General features: G+C 41.5%; 1 protein-coding gene across 2 annotated transcripts in view; it reads left to right on the forward strand.

Moving 5' to 3' along the window:
- Positions 1-19,464, forward strand: part of ACE2 (angiotensin converting enzyme 2) — a 70,392-nt gene that overhangs the window by 27,826 nt on the left and 23,102 nt on the right. The window contains exons 2-8 of one of the 2 annotated variants that reach the window (XM_044236017.1): positions 3,900-4,233; positions 4,932-5,220; positions 11,269-11,427; positions 15,110-15,203; positions 15,895-16,038; positions 17,592-17,704; positions 18,713-18,818. In XM_044236017.1, coding sequence (XP_044091952.1) covers positions 5,035-5,220; positions 11,269-11,427; positions 15,110-15,203; positions 15,895-16,038; positions 17,592-17,704; positions 18,713-18,818 — 802 coding nt within the window. In that variant the 5' untranslated portion in view covers positions 3,900-4,233; positions 4,932-5,034. The other variant, XM_044236018.1, reaches the window with a different exon arrangement.

The following is a 19,464-nucleotide window of genomic DNA, read 5'->3' on the forward strand; positions in this document are numbered from 1 at the left end:
ACTCGGTAGTTATCTAGTTTCCATTTAGGTTTTAGGAGACAGCAGTTCAAACGGGGAGGGGCTTTGTAGTGGGCAGGGTTACAGAAGTAGATTCTTCAAGAAGTGACAGCTGATTCAGAACCTGCAGTGACAGCAGAGTTAAGAGCAGTAAAGCTCTTCGGAGCCATTAATGTAAAGCCCTAAACACATTGTCACGTTATAGCCTCGTCAGTAAACAATATTCAAGATGATGACACTGAGTCATCCAAAAAAAAAAATTGCTCAGGCAACATCCTAATTAGGATGGAATATATTTTAGAAAAAAATTTCTGTGTTCAATGGTTTAAAAACGCACAACTGGTACAATCACATCAGTACATTTTCGTTTTGCTTCTGTGGGCCCACTCATTCTGAGACTGTGACAGTTTTCCTCTAGACAAAAACTGTACTATGGACACTTCTCTTGTTTCTCTTACTTCTCAAAGTGACCGAATTATTACCCAGCTCCTCTCATTTTGGGTGGCTTTTATTACTAGGTTCCCAGCATTCTGATCTATGTTCTCAGGTACTCATTCGTATAATAGTCACACTATGCTATGAGGTGGGTGTATTATGATCATCAGCTTTGAAATCGGGAAACAAGGTGCAGGGGTACTATTACCTGCTTCAAGTCACACAGCCAGCAAGGGGCAAAGTGAGTCTGTTACGCTACCTGACTTCTTTTAAATGGAAGGCCCGTAATGGGGGAGAGCTGTCCACCCTGTCTCTACCTCCAGGTCTGAACTGTGCTTCAAGTTACATTATTTTAGACCCTCCACTCTCGTGTTTATTTTCCTCTGGATACTCTCCTGTGTCTCTCTACACTTGTGTTCCTCTGACACGAGCTTCATACTCGTTATGTTATGTTATGTTAAGTTATTTTGCATCTAATACTTCTGTCAACAAAGTCTAAGATAGTGGGAGGTGAATTTTCCTTTTGGTGGGCAGCCAAACTGGAGTTACAGCTCGTCTTAAGTTTTTTTTTTTTATTCACCCTGCTTGTCTGGACTGCAGTGGTAGCAATCTGACTGGTCTCCCCGCCCCCCCCAAGCCCTTACCCCCCTCGGTGCCTGCTCTCTAATCAGCAATGAGAGTGAATCACTTCTCTGCTGGAAGCCCTCCAAGTTCTCCCCACATTACTCAGACTAAAAAAAGCCAAAGTTCTACAGTCATTTGTCCAGCCCTCCTGGTGTGGCCCCAGCTTCCTTTCCATCTCCACCTCCTACCACTTTCCTTATGCACTAGGGTCCAGACACGAAGGCCTCTGATGTTCTTCAGGCCTTCCTACACCCTTTGCACTCGCTGCTCCCTCTGCCTGGAACAATTTTCCCAGATATCCACTTGGCTTTCATCCCTTCCTTTGGGTCTTTGCGCAGAGGCCCCCCCTTTCATCCCCACGCTATCCCTCACCGCCCTCCTTTCCTGCTTATTGTAAGGTCATAGCCTCGCTCGTCATCGGCTGTTTGTTTCTTTCCTCTACCCCACCTCATATCAGATGATATCCACAAGAGCTCTTCCTGTCTTATTAGTGTATATCCAATAACTAAGAAGGTGCTAGCACACAGTAGGTAGCCAATAAAGAATTGTCAAATCAAGGTTCTTATTAATAATATTATTAATATTACATACAACACCCAGTGTTCATCCCAACAAGTACCAACCTTAATAGCCATCACCCATTTGGCCCATTCCCTGCCCACCTCCCCTCCAGCACCCCTCAGTTTGTTTTCTATAGTTAAGAGTCTGTTTTATGGTTTGCCTCTCTCTCTCTCTTTTTTTTTTTACCCATGTTCATTTGTTTCATTTCTTAAATTCTACATGTGAGTGAAATCATTTGGTATCTGTCTTTCTCTGACTGACTTATGGTGCTCAGTATAACACTCTCTAGCTCCACCCATGGTGTTGCAAACGGTAAGATTTCATTCTTTTTCGTGGTTGAGTAAGATTCTATTGTATATATACCACATCTTTATCCATTCATCAGCTGACGAACATCTGGGCCCTTTCCATAATTTGGCTATTGCAGATAATGCTGCTATAAACCATCAGGGTGCATGTACCCCTTTGAATCAGTATTTTTGTATCCTTTTGGTAAATACCTAGTAGTGCAATTGCCGGGTTGTACGGTAGTTGTATTTTTAACTTATTGAGAACCTTCCATAGGGTTTTCCAGAGTGGCTGTACCAGTTTGCCTTCCCACCAGCAGATGTTTCAGGGACATTTAAATCTCCTTGTATAACTTTACATTTTCTTAAATCCCATACTGAAGTGGAAGGTACACTGTATCTTTGTTTGTTTGTTTCACTATTGTATTCTTTTATCAGAAAAGAAGTGAGGCAGTCAGCATGTGACTTGTTCCTAGTGAATCTCTAGATATGTATTTAGGGTCAGAGAGCTATATATTTCCAAGATGCAAACCATATCCTAAAAATTATATTTTATAGATTTATCGGGTGTCAAGATCAAAGTCTTCCCTGTACCACTTATGAAACTCACCCTCCAACCCTTTGGAAAAGCAGAACAGGTTTCCTGCCTCTCCAGTTTTCTAATTTTTTTCTGGGTCTCTGTTATTTCTCAAAGACAGTCCATTCCTTTGAGCCAACTGTGTTTCTGGGTCCCATCCCCTGGGTCTTTAGGAATCCTTCCATTCTCAGCATGAGCTTGGACAGAACACTTCTGGGTAGCTGTCAGAACGGTGGCTTCTGCTCAGTGGAGAGTGAACAAAAATTCCAACAATCCAGTCTCTGCTTGCATGACGAGCTAGTTCTATGGAATTATTGTGACAGTTCTTCTGTTTCTGACTTTTCCAAGTCTCTTGGCTTCCAGAATTTTCCTGCCTCGCTGTTATCTCAGGCTCCTTGTCCACCTATTTTTAGCTCTCAGATTTCACATCCTGCTTTCTCCATTTCAATTTGATCATATTAATCTTATTTTCTGCCTCAGCGAATTAAAATTGGAGTACTTCCATTTTTTTCCCCTAAACCCAAGAGCTTCATTCAGGAAGTGACCTGAGTAGAGTTTTGTTTCGGCTTTTATTAAAGTAACATTCCAACTCTTTGTTCACAGCCTCACCTGCTGCTCCCCTTTCTCTTGACTGATTTTTCTCCTAATGCCTGTGAGAAGTGAGTAGCTACCTTAAATGTGTGAAGTGCTGTGCTTTACTGAAACTCAGAAAATTCTCTGATTCCCCGCCCCCCCTGCCAGCTTTCTGTTAACACTCTATCGTAATTGCCTAAATTTGTCAATTACCTTATTTCTTAGAAAGATCACAGGTTTGATCCACACTGGATGTGGCAAGAGTAAATCTGTCATCTTCACTGAAGGCACCTGTCCCTCTGCTGTTGCCATTATTGCTCTTAGACTCCTGGCCACATGGAAAAGTCTGTATTCTAGAACCAAATGGCATTCCTGGCTCTATCACTGACTAGCTGAATGAGGTTTGGCAATTTAAGTTCTCTGAGCCTCGATTTCATAATCTGTATAATAGCAATTAAAAAAAAAAAAAAGATTTACCTCCGGGAGCACTGGGTGGTGCCATCTATTAAGTGTCTAACTCTTGGTTTTTGCTCAGGTTGGGATCTCAGGGTCGTGAAACTGAGCCCCGCATTGGGCTCCGTGCTCAGCACAGAGTCTGCTCGAGGTTTTCTCTCTCCCTTTTCCTCTGCGCCTCCTGCTTGTGCTCTCTCTCACTCTCTGAAATAAATAAATCTCTCTCTCTTTTTAAAAAATTTACCTGTAGGTTTGCAGCGATGCTTAAATGAGATATTATAATGCAAAGCGCCTTGAACAGTTACTTAGAATTATTTTTTCCTGTTCTATAATAGCACTAATTTAACAACTGTGGAATAAGGGAAAGTTGTGAAACCTTTTTTTTTTTTAAGGCTTGGTTACTGCACCTGGACCTGGAAGACTTGTTTTTCTAGGTGAAGAAATATTTCCCCTGGGTGAAGGTTTCATAATCACCGCCAAGCTGGCCCGAGTGCTGCCATTTAAAGTGGCTCCTCTCTTTTGTCTCTGATACACCTGCACTCTGGGAACGAGGACACCGATCCAGCTCCTGGGACGCTACAGGGTAATCACCGAAGTCTCTTCGAATTCTGTGTTGCCATGATCCCATGGTTTCGGATGCCCAGAGCGTGACATGGACACTCTTTGAATTTCATGCCATGAAGAGTCATTTTTGTTTCCCTGGGACCTCAACTGAGTTTAGAACAGGTAAGTGAAAGGGAAGGAAGCACATGGTGAAGTCGGCCATAGAACCACCGTTCAACATGGTCATCCGAGAAGTAGAAAGGGAGGCTTCTTAAGCTTACCCAAGCCAGATCAGGTGAGTTAACCTGTGGAGTGGAGTGGAGGGTAGTCTTATACTTAAAAAAAAAAAAAACAACAGCCTCGGAAGGTAAAATTTATCAGAAAAAAATGAATTCCGTGAAGACAAGGGCAAAGCAGTTTATTTACGAAGGGAAAATGTTACCCAAGTAGAGAGACACTGTCTGGGAATATGAGCTTGAAATTAAAAAAAAGGGAGAGGTAACTGACTTTCAATGAAGTCCTGTCTGGAAAACATGTCAGTACCACTACTACCCCTGTGATTCCTAAATCTAGACTTCTTTGGTCCCTGTAAAATTATAACACCTTTAGTGTATCTTTAACAGCTTTTTTAGGAACATATTAACCAAATGTGCAAGTTCTGATCTGGCCATAAAATACTAGGAGAACTATAATTCTCTAGGATTAATGAATAACGTTTGTTTATTTGATTTACTTTATAAAATCATTCTAAAATCTGTTTACATATCTGTCCTCTCCAGGGTGAAATTTATAGTGGTTCAGCAGATTGTTTACTGTTTCTTTTTCTTCTACTACTACTACTACTTCTTCTTCTTTTTTTTTTTCCCATCTTTCCTGCTCAGTGCCCAACCCAAGTTCAAAGGCTGATGAGAGAGAAAAACTCATGAAGAGGTTTTACTCTAGGGAAAGTTGTTCAGTGGATGGGATCTTGGTGCATAGGGAAGGATGTTAGGCTCTTCCTGGCTCCTTCTCAGCCTCGCTGCTCTAACTGCTGCTCAGTCCACCACTGAGGATCTGGCCAAGACATTTTTGGAGAAGTTTAACTATGAAGCCGAAGAACTGTCTTATCAAAATTCACTTGCTTCTTGGAATTATAACACCAATATTACCGACGAGAATATCCAAAAGATGGTGAGTTTCCGTGGCTACGTAGGGGTATTTGTTGCTTCTTAAAGGTTAGATTACTGCCTGTGCTACTGAAAAGGGAAAGCCAAGAAATGCTCTGAGTTGTGAGATTGGATGTTTGCCTCAGTAATTCTGATTCTGGAGTCCCAGATGACTAAACTTAATTGACCCCGGGACTCATTTGGAAGCTGTTACAAAATAATTCACTGGTCTCAGTCCAGATTCTTAGAAACAAGTGAACATGCTTTATAAAGTTACCACCGTAATTCTCATCATAATCAGGGTTTTGAAGCATTTCACGGAAATGCCATAAGTTATTGAGTTAATAATTTTCCCAAGCCTACAATGTCAACAGGAATATCTGAAGACTCTCTAAAATAATATATTAACTGGAAAATGCAATTGGAGGCTTAGTGAAAAAGCTAGCTAGTAATTAAAGTAACCATGGGTCTGGAGACTGGATTTGGGAATTCCTTCCTTCAGTGTCACGGAGCTCTAAGGGACTTCCAAAGGTCACAGAATCCATCCAGAGCCCTTGCAGAAAAACCATAATCAAGCCAGTTTTGACAAATCTCAGAATTCTCTGACAAAGCAAGATGCTTTGACAAGTGCGAGGATTTAGGAATTGCTTCTGTCACCGATTGCAAAGCAGTGTCCGTACACATTGGGGCTGGAAATTGAGCAACATTATTTTAGAAAAGATTTTGTATCGCTGGTACGGCAGTACGTTCCTTCACAAATGTAGTTCAGATGTTTTTTCAAATGCTGAGTAGGTTGCATGTTTAAATTACTGCCACTCACGGGACAGATCATACCTGAGACATACCACCTCATTTGAAATTCCCCAAGAGAAGGTTTGCCATTTTTCTAATGCTCAAGGAAATCCTGGAGATTTTGACAGCCCAGTGTTGTCATAGGAGATCATTTGTTTCTTGTCTCCTCTTTTGCTCTTACCTCTCTCCCTTTCTTTATTGTTGCTTTTCCCTCACTTTTTATTTGATCTCTCTCGGATGTGCGTAAAGTATACCGTGTATTGGCTTTCATTCTCAGCCCGATGGTCCTGTAGGTGCTGGGGAAGGTGTACCGGCTTCATGCCTGAGGGCTCTGGAGCCAGACTGCTGAGGTCCAGATCCTGGCCCTGGCACTTTACAGCTGGGAGAGCTTCAGCGGGTCAGTTAATGTCTCTGCACCTTCAGGAGCTCACCTGTGTAGAAGAGCATCCCGCTCCTGTCTGCCTTGGAGTGTGGCCGTGAAGCCCGAATTCATACTGAGAGCCCCCAGAGTGGTGCTCCATGCTTGTGAGCCTGGGAGAACAGCACAGTCCTATTGCTCTGAGCCCGGGAGGGAGTTCTAGCCGCCCAAGAGACAGGTAACAGTTCTGCCGAGCGCCCTCTGCTGAGAAGGCACGTTATGGAAGGAGATAGAGTCAGGCTTCTCTGATCTTGGAAGGTTATTACTTTTGAATTGCAGTGGTCGATGAGAGCCAAGGCCAGAGAGGAAAGGGCATAAATCATGAAGTGTGGCCAAACTGCGGAAAGCATGGACCCTTGAAAGGAAAGTGAAATTATTAGAATGCAAAAAAGGAAGCTGGAGACCACCGGCGACGCCCAGCGAGGGCGGTCCCGGGGTCAGGAACGGCTGCTGCCGGCTGCTGCTGCGTGGTGCACGCCAGGCACCTGGCTAAAAGAGCATGGGGGTAATTTTGGCTAACTCTTTCGGTTTGGCGCAACTTCGTGAAGTTTAGATCTAGTTATAGGACCTGGGCGATAAGGTGAGGATTTTTTCCTTTGCTTTTACTATAGAGAGCTTTTAATGACAGCTTTGCTGAGATATAATTTATGCACCATAAACTTCAATTCAAAGTATGTGATTCAGTGCTTTTTAGTGTATTTACAGAATTGTACAAGCTTCGCCACCATCTAATTTTAGAACATCACTCTTCTCCCAGCTCCTAGCCCCTAGCCCTAAGCAACCACCGGTCCGCTTTCTGTCTCCATAGGTTTGCCTATTTTGGACATTTCCTATAAACAGAATCGTATAACACATGGTCTCTTGTGATTGGCTTCTTTCCCTGTGCATGGTGCAGCATGTAACATGACTTCATTCCTTTTGGTTGCCAAATTACTTTCCATCATATGATTTTTCTTTATTTTTTATCGTAAAAATTTTCAAGCATGAATAAAAGAAGAGAGATGAGTACATTGAATCTCCTCATACCCATTGCCCAGTTTACAAATTATTAACACTTTGGCCAGTCTTTTTTTTTTTTTTTCTACCCAACCCCACACTTACTGGATTATTTTGAAGGAAATCCAAAACACGATATAGTTTTATGCGTATATTTCATCTTTTTTTAAAAAGTATTTTTTAAAACAACCTTAATAACAGTAACATGCTGAAAACTTAACAATAACTCCTCAGTATCATCAATTATCTGGTCATCATTCAAATGCTCCCTACCGTCTGATTTTATTTCTTTTTCAATTTCAGCTGTTGTTTTGTTTGAATCAAGATCTAACAAGGTCCTCTCCTTCCAATCATTTTGAAGGATGTACTTTAGCTCTCTTTTAATCTACAGAGTCCCTCCCTCACTTTTTAAAATTTTTTTTTTGCAATTTATTTGCCTAAGAATTAAACTTTGGGTGTCGTAGAAACTCGTACTTTCTGGACTTGCTGATTGTGCCCCCTAAATGTTGCTTAACATGCTCTTTTGTCGCCCGCATTTCCTGTACATGTATAGATCTAGGGCAGAGGGCAGAGCGGTTTTTCTATAAAAGGTCAGATAGTAAGTATCTCAGGCTTTGTGGGCCCTCTGGCCTCTGTTCAACTCTGCCATTGTAACGCGAAAACAACCATAGACATAGAGTGCGATTATGTTGCAATTAAACTTTATTTACAAAATCAGATGGTGGGCAGAGCCCTGATCTATAGATTTGATCAGACTCAGGTTTTATCCCTGAGTTACCTAACAGGTGTGGAAATTGAATTCCAGTACTAGCATGGTGCAGGAATATTGAGGCAAGAAGTGAACAAAAAACTAGCTCAGGTCCCGAGAGCTCTGGAAAAAAGAATAGCTTGGGATGGATGGAATAGTATGTCCTAGGGGGTCGGAATTCAAGGCAACATTATGTAATTTTTTGGGGGGGATTAAAGTATAACATTTATGGTAGTGATAAATAAAATAAAACCGGTATCTTCAAAGTAACTCTATGTCGTATAATTAAAAAACGTCTAAGACTGGGTCCTTTTGGGGATTGTGAGTTGTTTCCAGAGGAGACTGAGAACAAAATTATTGCTATAATTTGGTATCAAAGTTTTACCAGAAATTTTGCTTGACAGTAAATCACCCTGGATTGGGTGAAGAAGGATAGGGATTTAGAGGTAAGTTGTGAATTGACAGAGGAGTCCGTGCCGTAGACCCAATTCTTCTTTTTTTTTTTTTATTTTTTATGTTTTTTTTAAAAGATCTTACTTATTTGACAGAGAGACATCAGAAGTAGGCAGAGCAGCAGGCAGAGAGAGAAGAGGAAGCAGGCTCCCCGCTGAGCAGAGAGCCCGATGTGGGGCTCGATCCCAGGACCCTGAGATCATGACCTGAGCTGAAAGCAGAGGCTTAACCCACTGAGCCACCCAGGTGCCCCAGACCAAACTCTTCTTTCCATAGCTCGCTACTTCCCACTCATGTGTTACAGAGAACATAATGTGTTGAATATCATCTAGAGTCAATGAGTCAATGGTTAAAAGTGTTCACTTCGGAGGTAAACATATCTGGGATGGCACACTGGTTCTTTCAAATCACTAGCTGTGTGACCTACCGGACCCCGGGCCTCAGTTTCCTCATTTGTGAAGTGGAGACTGTCACAACTACCTCACAAGATTGCTTGTGAAGATTAATTGAGAAGTAGTTCCTGAGGGGTTGTATGTACTCAATAAAGAGAAAAATCATTTTCCATTTTTACTGCCATTATTTTCATCTCTTGTCTGATTCCATTGTTGTCATGTCCACACACGATTCCCATCATGTCCTGTGCCTGCTTGGAGCCCCTAAGTGATTCCCTAGTATTCAAAGGATAATAGTCAAATTCTTTGGCCTGGAAAATGCAGTTGTGCCTGAAGTCCTGCCTTTGGGATTGGTACTAATTATTTATTGTGTTAAAAATTACCACAAGCTTAGCAGCTTAAAATAACACACGTTGATCATCCCACAGCCTCTGTGGGTCAGGAGCCCAGGCATTGCTTACCTGCATCTTCCATTTCTGAGTCTTCTAAGGTTGTCATCAAGGTCCTGGCTAGTGCCATGGTCTCAGCTGAGGTTTGACTGGGGATGAATCCACTTCCAAGCTAATGTGGTTAGTGGTAAGCCTTCAGATCCTTGGGTGGTGCGGGACTGAGGTACTTAGTTTCTTACAGGTATCAGGTAGAGGCCATCCTCAATTCCTCCCCACATGGCTGGGGAGACCATAGTGTTGTTCACAGCATGGCATCTTGCTACATCAGAGTCAGCAAGGGAGTCAGAGTTTTCGCAAGATAAGAATTAGAATCTTATATCACATAGATAGGTACCTGATGTCACCTTTGATGCATGCTACTGGTTAGAAGCAAGTCATAGCTCCTGCTCACCCTTAAGGGGAAGGAAATCACACAACTGTGTACCACTGAGGGGTGAGGGCCATGGGATCCATCTCAGAGTTTGTGTACTGCAGGAGCCAGGAGCCAGATGCTGTCATGGCCATAACCACGATTTACCGCTCTCAGCCCCCTTATGCACTTATGAATAATGGAGACAGAACGACTTTCTATCTCATGCAAGTAGGAAAATCAAATGAAGTAAATTATTCTGCAAAGTACTCTACATCTACCCAACTCCTACCTACTTTAGGGTCTTCTCCATGAGTGCTTGGCCAAATCTGGTTGCCCACATGAGTCTTTCTTTTCCTATAGCAGAAACTGCTTGGCCACTGCAAGTTAATACATGATCATATGCTGTTATATTTCATTAATGAAACATTCATGCAGCATACCTTATCTTTCTGATAAAACTATAGTAACTTAAGGGTAAAGTACTTTTTTCTATAAATTATAAAATAGCTAACTTTTTAAATGTTTAATTTGTATCAGATGCTGTGATAAACATTTTATTATTTGTTAATTCTTCTCATCCTTACCTCAACTCTTTGAGGTAAGTCCTCATTTTACAGATAAGGTAACTGGCTCAGAGAAGGTAAGTAATTTGCCTAAAGTCACACAGCTACTTAGAGGTATGTGACTGCAAGAATGGAGATCTGACTTGTCTTATATGCTACCTCTTTTATATAGTCTAGAGAAATACAATGTACAAAGTAATTGTTCATTTTCATCTTTGGTAAATGAAAATGAGTTTGTACATTGAGAAAACATTATACTAGAAGAGTCTGGAGAAGTCCACTTGCCTATAGTGATGTCCAAGTTGCGGGGGAAGTGAGTTCCAGCATCATCACCTGCTTGTTGGTTTCTTTTGTGTTAGAAAATCACCGTGGCTACCAAAAGGCCATATTCTGGTCAACCTTCTTTGGGGAATGTAAGTTAAGATCAGACTCTCTGGTAAGTCATGGCACCATGGAGCTCACTGCAAACTGTTTCTCATTTCTTATCGTTCCCATTGTCACGAGGGGCTGTATTCCCATTAAGTTTGCTCTGAAATTTACTGCCCCCCCCTTTGGAGCATTCATCCTCAAATCCTTGATTAACTCACAATGCTAAGGCATAAATTCCAGGGACCCATGTCACAGTGCTAAGGCCATAAATTCCAGGGACCACAGTGTGAATTATCTGTGAGAATTCATTTCCAGTTCAGGGTTTAAGACCCTTGGGAAAACTAGGCACTGGGCCAGAAAGAGAGAGGGACCAAGAATGGCCTGGTCACTCATGACCTAAGCCTTGACCTTCAGCAAAGTAGAGAACTAAACCACTCAGGAAATATTAGATTTTCCACCAGATGTTTTCTGGACAGTATCTTCTGTTCTCTCTGTTCAAGCAGTGCCATTCTGACTTCAACTTTATTTTTTGTCATTTCAGAATATTGCTGGGGCCAAGTGGTCTGCCTTTTATGAAGAAGAGTCCCAGCATGCCAAAACCTACCCACTAGAAGAAATACAGGACCCTATAATCAAGCGTCAGTTGCGGGCCCTTCAGCAGAGTGGGTCGTCCGTGCTCTCAGCAGACAAGCGCGAACGAGTATGTGAACATTCTAGCACTGACCCCAAGAGCTGAAATATTTGGGAAACATTAGCATTAATATCCCCATGGCTTCTTCCTTTATCTGCAAAGACAGTGATGCTGGCATTAGAAAGAGCTCTGTGCCTGGGTAGGGTGACCACAAAATTTGTCATCCAAACTGGAATCCTTTTGCAAGTGAAAGAAGTCACTGGTAATAATTATGTTAGGACACAGAGTTAAACGGGTGTTGTCTGGGCACGGTGTTATGTATGCATGTTGTATACAGACGTCACCTTCCTGAGGACCAGGCGGCCTGAAGGATATGCTTAGTCTATGTCAGTCGTGCTCAGCCAGGGGAGATTTTGCCCCCCGGGGACATTGGATGATATGTGGAGACCTTTTTGGTTGTATAACTGGGGGAGGGGGCCAGCTATTAGCATCTAGTGGGTAGAGGCCAGGGATGCTGCTAACCAGTCTGCAATGCACAAGAGAACTCCCAATGACAAAAAATTACGTGGTCCGAAATGTTAATAGTGCCAAGCTGAAAGAGTCCCGTAAGTGGTCCAATTCTTTCCCCCTTTCGTTCTTGACTCTTCTCTGTAACATCTTCAAAAAGTGGCTAAGAGCCTCAGCTCAAACTGCTTTAGAGGTGGGTGATTCATCTCTTTCTAAGGCATTCATTCCATATGTACATCCCCCTCATTCAGGGAGATACTCCCTCCATCAAGCATTAAGTGCTTTACCTCCACTTTGTTCTGCCTCCTGGATCCAAATTGCTCTTTCCTAAAATAGTTTTTAAATAAATGAAGGTACCTATTCTTTAAAAAAGATTTTATTTCTTTGTCAGAGAGAGAGAGCACAAGCAGGGGGAGCACAGGCAGAGGGAGAAGCAGGCTCCCCACTGAGCAAGGGGACCGATGTGGGACTTGATCCCAGGACATTGGGCTCATGACCTGAGCCAAAGGCAGACAGACGCTCAACCGACTGAGCTACCCAAGTGCCCCAACTGTTTTTTTTTTTTTTTAAAACTAGTTGTGTCCTTTTTTTTTTTTCTTTAAATCTAGGCTAACTAGATTAAATTCACTCTGTCAGTTCCCTTCTATACAATGGTTTCAAGTTTCCTAACCAGTCCTAGCTGCTGTCTTCATTTTGTCAGTAACCTTGAACTAAACACCACACTCTGAGTTGGTTCCCGTCTGCGTGAAGGCGAGCAGGAATACGACATTCTGCACCCTGTGCCCTACATCTGTTAAGATGGTCTAGGACTAAACTAGGTTTTTGTTGGTTTGGGTTGGGTTTTTAGACAGATTCGATGTTGGCTCATATCAGCATCACTGTCGATGAAGTTCTCCAGATCTCTTCCTCTGATGTTGCTCTAAAATAATAGCTTTTAAGATTCTATTTTTAAATAGGTAGTTTGTTCAAATTTAAGGAAGCCTCTATTTGCCCTGTTAAAATAACATCTCTCATCCCATCTCTCTAGCCTGGGAGCCAGCAATTTTTTTTTTCTGTAGAAGGAAAGATAGTTAATATCTTGGGTTTTGTGGGCCTTATATTGTCTGTCACAATGAGTTAACTCTGCTGTTGCAGCAGGAAATCAGCATAGCTAATACATAAACAAATGAGTGTGGCTGTGTTCCAATAAAACTTTACCAAAACAGGCAGCAGACGGTATTTGGTCTGCAGACCATAGTTTACAGACCCCTGATCTAACCTACTAAAATATTTTTATCTAAAATATTTGACTATTTAAAATCAAAGCCTTCTTTCTCAGTTGCTTGTCTTCTGGAACTCTGTTGTAAGCTCTGTCTATTAAAAGAAAAAATTCATGATAAGGACAAAGATAAACCGTATGGCACATATCTTCCTACAAGTTGGTATCTGTTATTCCACATTCTTTGGATTCAATTATCCAACTGGTTATTAATCCACTCTATCTTATCTACTCCATGCTTCCCCGTGTTTTTCACAAAGACATCACATGAAACCTTGCTTGTTACTATTTTACAGTCTAGACAGCTAGATAGAACCTAGAACCTGTATTTTTATAAGATCCCAGGTAATTGTAATGTGCAGCCAAAGTTGAAAACCACTGAAATGCCTGTAAAAGCTTGGAGTGTTTGGGAAGAGAGGAAACTCAAGGAAGCATGAGTTCAATGGAGAGGAAAGAGGGGAGATTGAAAAAGCAGGTAGACCAAGAGACCAGGAGGAGTCATGGTAAGGAATTTGGATGGATTCCTTTGGACTATGGGACCTTGTTGAAGTTTTAAGCATGGGATCTATTTCGTGTTTTAGAATAATGATTCTTGTAGCAGAGTGAAAGAATAATGGAAGAGGGAAATAGGAGAAAGGAAACAGAGCCTTTCATCGAGAGCTTCTTAAATCAAATGTGGAAGAGAACCAGTTCCTTCCCTCCCCTCCCCTCCCCTCCCCTTCCCTTTTCTCCCTCTCTTACTCCCTTTCTTCTTTTATTACCAATCCATTGCAGATCAATACTTGGTTAACTTCATTGCTCTCATGGCTAGGTGTCATGGAAATATCAAATTGTTCTTAAAGTTTATAAACATTTATTCTCTTTAAAAAAATTTATTCTCTTAGGGCACCTGGGTGGCTCAGTGGGTTAAGCCGCTGCCTTCGGCTCAGGTCATCATCTCAGGGTCCTGGGATCGAGTCCCGCATCGGGCTCTCTGCTCAGCAGGGAGCCTGCTTCCCCCCCCCCCCTGCCTGCCTCTCTGTCTACTGTGATCTCTCTCTGTCAAATAAATAAATAAAATCTTTAAAAAAAATTTATTCTCTTGATTCCTGTACTTATCACAGAATAGAAACAAACCATTTACTGTCTTGCTCTGGTCCACAGACCATACTTTGAGTAGCACTGCTTAACTCTATTACCTTTACTCTCCTTTTCCTACAGGGTAAAGTTCAAACTCTTTAGTGTAGCACAGATGACCCCTCACGACCTGGTCCCCGCTAACCTCTTCATCCATACATCCCCCACTTGCCTCAGTTAGCCTCACTATGCCAGTTTCCTTCAAGGTGTCATCACTTCTGGAAAATGCCTGCTCTTTCCCAACCTCCATCCATCTTTTAGGCTCTGCCTTCCATCTCCTTTTTCTACTGGACCAATTCCCACTTCTCTTCCAAGACACCGCGTTAATGTCCCCTCATCTCTGAAGTCGTCCCTTAATCTCCAAGTTATCCATTTATCCACTCCCTGCGAGACTGCCACATGACTTTTTCATGACAGTTACACCACTTGTCACTTGCTCATGTCATTATGGATTTCATGGCTGCCTCACTGTCCCATGACTGTGGGGTCCTTGAGGACCAGTGACGTGTTCGTGTCAGTTATCTGAGTGTAGGGCACAGTAGATGTTCAGTAAGTGTGTACTCAAAGATTGCTGAACGAAACAACAAATGCCCGTGTCTGCCCATGTGTACCTGAGCAGCGTCCCCGGAACTCTGGTAAATCTGTTTATTTCAGTCAATCCATGTGTATTTATTATGTGTTTCTATCTAAGCTTTCATGCTAGTTGGTGGGGGAATTTAACAGAGATATTCCTACCCCACGTGAAGGAGGATACTTGGCAAAGATGTGAGCTGCTGTATTTTGAGACATAAAAAATAACATGGTCTCAAGGACATATTTGCCTTAGCACATTTACCAGTTTAAACATTGTTTATTATATTTAATTTGCAGCTGAACACAATCCTAAATGCCATGAGCACCATCTACAGTACTGGAAAAGCTTGTAACCCAAATAATCCACAGGAGTGTTTATTACTTGAACCAGGTAAGTTATTAATTTTGAGCAAGGATTATGAAATTTAACTTCTTTCCTCTAAGTTTTAAATTTTTCAAATTTATTTGTTTGTTTGCTTATTTGAGGGAGAGAGATAGAGAGAGGATGTGCCTGTGTGTGAGGGTTGGGGGACAAGGGGAGTCTCAAGCAGACTCCGTGCTCAGTTCAGATCCCTGCACGGGGCTTGAGCCCATGACCCCGAGATTATGACCTGAGCCGAAATCAAGAGGTGGATGTTTAATGCTTAACTGACTGAGCCAGGCACCCCTTTTAACTCAAAGTTTTAAAGCTGAGATTGGCACTGGCTGATAACAGGGTGCCTTTCAAAGAGATAATGCAAAGATTAGGTAAGATTCCAAACAGGTGTTTTAACACATAGATGAACTTTTAACTTTTAACCAAACTTAATGGTAAATTCTGTCACATTCCAAGGAGTTTAATTAAGTTTGAAGCTAAGTGATTTCAAAGGTTTATTTTCTCTGCAGAAATATTTTGAAACTATAACAAGGATGAAGAAATCGATATATCGTGAGATTTCCTTTAATAACCGTATGCCTTCGATGTCTGCTAGCCTTACTTTTAATTCTTTAAAGCTCATATAATTGCGAATAAAAATATTACAAATGCATGTTTATTTCCTGTTTATTATCATGTTTATTTATTGGGTGCTTTGCAATGACAGGTTTGGATGACATAATGGAAAACAGCAAAGACTACAATGAGAGGCTCTGGGCCTGGGAAGGCTGGAGGTCTGAGGTCGGCAAGCAGCTGAGGCCATTATATGAAGAGTATGTGGCCCTGAAAAATGAGATGGCAAGAGCCAACAGTAAGTCTGCCAGCCTGTAGAGGTCCTGCAGCCCGCTCTGGGGCTGGGGGCTATTTCTCATGAGTTACCAAGGCTTCCCTTCAGTAGAAGACGTGTCCCTAAATTAATGTTCATCTGCTCAACAAATTCAGGTTATGTGTCTCAAAGAAGAAACTACTAGGGAGTAAGGTGTGCTGACATTCTACAATTTAGAGAACTCAGAAATGAGACTGAACTACAGGGCGTCAAACCAGTCAGTTGTCCAGGAAAGTATCAGGAACCAGAGATAGCCTGGAGATTGAGTAGGGGTTCTATTTCTCAGATAGGATGGGAGACAGAGACAATGTCGCTCCCCTAAAATCCTATCTGGCCACAGTTCATTCTCGAAGGCCATTTGTGTGTTTAACTCAGGGTGGTGTCCCAGAAAGAAAACAAAAATCAGATTAATTTAGGCTAGAACTCCATTCTGTTCTGCAGTTGTAATTATAACTCAGATTGTATAGTCCTAAAACTCTTAACACTGGGCAGAATTTCCGTATCTCCTAACTTATTCTCTTGCCTGAATAATGAGCTGAAGCTACAGCGTTATGAGTAACTTTATGCTTTGGTGATTCACTGCCCCCTGGGGTTGAGTAAGGAAGCATTTTTATTTTCATCTGTCATTTCTAAATATGTGTCGCTGCCGCTTAAAATGATACCGTCAAGCCATGGTCAAGCTGGAGACAGTAGCTCATCACCACATCCTTCTGTCCAAAGAGTTCTTTCTCTCTTCCTTCTGATCATCCATTGCCAATGTGTATGTAAAAGTAAAAATTATCAGAACATATTTGCAAACGTTATTGGCTACTATCCCAACGCAAGCTTGTGTCTCCCGATGCCAAGATGCTACGTGAAGCCCAGAGAGATGCTCTGTGCAGACGCATAATTTACAAACACACACAGGCCCACTGTGGCAAGGTCTAAGATGAGTTGAGTTAGATGTGAAAATACAAGTCCCTGAACAAAAGGAGGATTTAAAAACACAAATCCAGTCACATGTTTTAAAGCCAAAAATACAAACTCAAGTATGGAGAGGGTAGAGACTGAGGGTTACGGGACTCATAACGTGCCTTTGCCTCTTACCAGTGGGGTGATCCTGGACAAATGATTCCCCCATCTAAGAACAGCCTGCTAATCTGCATGACTTCCATGATGTCAGTCTGGTAGGGCTTTTGTACTTATTAGATGAGGTAAAGCCTTCAAATATCTGGCAGAGAGCAGGTGCTTGACAGACACCAACTAGTGTTATTCGTTCCATCCCTTTGAGTTATTCCTTAGAAAGGCAGTAAGAATGGGACAGATCTTTGGATTTTTTTAACCTCCCAGCAAGGTTAATCCATGTATACAGTGCTTCATCTCTTTCTTTCCCTGATGTTCTCTTCCTCCTCCTCCTCCTCCTCCTCCAATTCCTCCTCCTCCTCCTCCTCCTCCTCCTCCTTCTTCTTCTTCTTCTTCTTCTTCTTCTTCTTCTTCTTCTTCTTCTTCTTCTTCTTCTCCTTCTTCTTCTCCTTCTTCTTCTTCTTTTTTTTAAACAGATTATGAGGACTATGGGGATTATTGGAGAGGAGACTATGAAGAGGAGTGGGCAGATGGCTATAACTACAGCCGCAACCAGCTGATTGAAGATGTGGAACACACCTTCACACAGGTATCCAAGGAACCATACGCAGAGATAGGGCAGTGCATGAGAAGAAGGGACAATGACCAAAGGCATTCTGGTTTCTTCTTAACATGCTCATCGGCCATTCCCGAGCTTCAGAGCTATGGAATATTAGAGCTTGGAAAGATTTTAAACATGTGCTTATCATATGACTAAAGTATTCCACTCTGAGGTGTCTGGATGAGAGCAATGAACATAAAGATCCATACAAAGACTCACACATGAATGTTCATAGAAACATCACTCGTAATGGCCCCAAACTGGGAACAACCTAGTTGTCCTTTAGCTGCTGAGCTGTACCCATGAGATACTAAACGAAGCAAACTTGGATGCATTCATACAATGCAACACTACTCAGTAATAAAAAGAAGGAGCTACTGATACATGCAGTAACATGGATGAACCTACAAATCATGGTGCATGAAAGAAGCCAGACAGAAAATGTCATAGACTTTATGAGTTCATTTACATGAAATTTCCAGGATAGACAAAACGATGGTGACAGAAATCAGTTCAGTGATGACCTAGGCTGGGCGTGGGACTAGAATTGACTGCAAATGGGGACAAGACAAGTTTTGGGGATAATGGAAATATTCTAAAAGTGGGTACTAGTGAAGGCTGCCCAACAGTATACATTTACTAGGATTCATGAAACTGTACATTTAAAAATGGGTGAATTTTATCAGATTTAAATGTACTTCAATTTAGAAACAAAGGAAGTAGGTAACATCTTAAAAAGGAATGTTTTTTGCATCCGCTTTCATTTTGGGACCTGTATTCCTCCCAGGTGTGTTAATTGCTCTATGCTGTGAAGCTAGTCATCATTAATATCTGGGAAGAAGAGAGCCTTTCAAACTCTCCAGTGTATTTGACAGGAGAAGAAATTAGAATTTAGGGAAATTCTACTTGTCTAAAGAGGCTTCTATCTTTAGTGTGGGGGATTGGAAATTGGAGTAGACTATTCTTGGTCTTAAATTTTCTTCCTGGGCTTTTCAGATTAAACCACTGTATGAACATCTTCATGCTTATGTGAGGGCAAAGTTGATGGACGCCTACCCTTCCCGTATCAGCCCAACTGGATGCCTCCCGGCCCATTTGCTTGGTGAGAAACTCCAGGAACTCTTTGTGTACTTCTTGTTCTCTGCTATTTCTTTTTTCTTTTTCTTTCTTTCTTTTTTTTTCTATGTTCTCTGTTACTTCTACCAATAAAGTTTTGTTTTTTTTTTTTTTGAATGAGGCCCAACATAAAACTTTTGGAAAATTTTGTGAATGTAGTTGGTAATATTATTGAAATCACATTTTGTGAGGACTTTCTTTAAAAATAAATAAATGAAATTTGAGCATAGGCCCTTATACTTACCTCTACTGAATTTTAATGTTTAAAACATGACATTTTGGAATATTTGGAATATTTTTCATGTAGTTATGTTGCACCATTCCTTTGGTGCCAACACTCTGGTCTTGCTATTAGATTGACTTTTTCTAGATCCATCTTGCCTTTTAGGGTCTCTGGCTTTGGAATCCAATTTCACATTTGTTTGAGATGTTTGAAAAATTACTCAATTAAGTGTTTCACTATAGTATATTGATAAAGGTGAAACTTTGTTACTAGTTAGTAGAGATTCCTCGATGATGATCCCATATGATCTCTCTTGAGTCCAATATTAGGAATTACTAATAGTATAATTTTCTAATTTTTTAAATTTTTTTTAAAGATTTTATTTATTTATTAGAGAGAGAGAGAGGGA

Source organism: Neovison vison, chromosome X (assembly GCF_020171115.1).
Source record: "Neovison vison isolate M4711 chromosome X, ASM_NN_V1, whole genome shotgun sequence".
Taxonomy (NCBI): Eukaryota; Metazoa; Chordata; class Mammalia; order Carnivora; family Mustelidae; genus Neogale; species Neogale vison.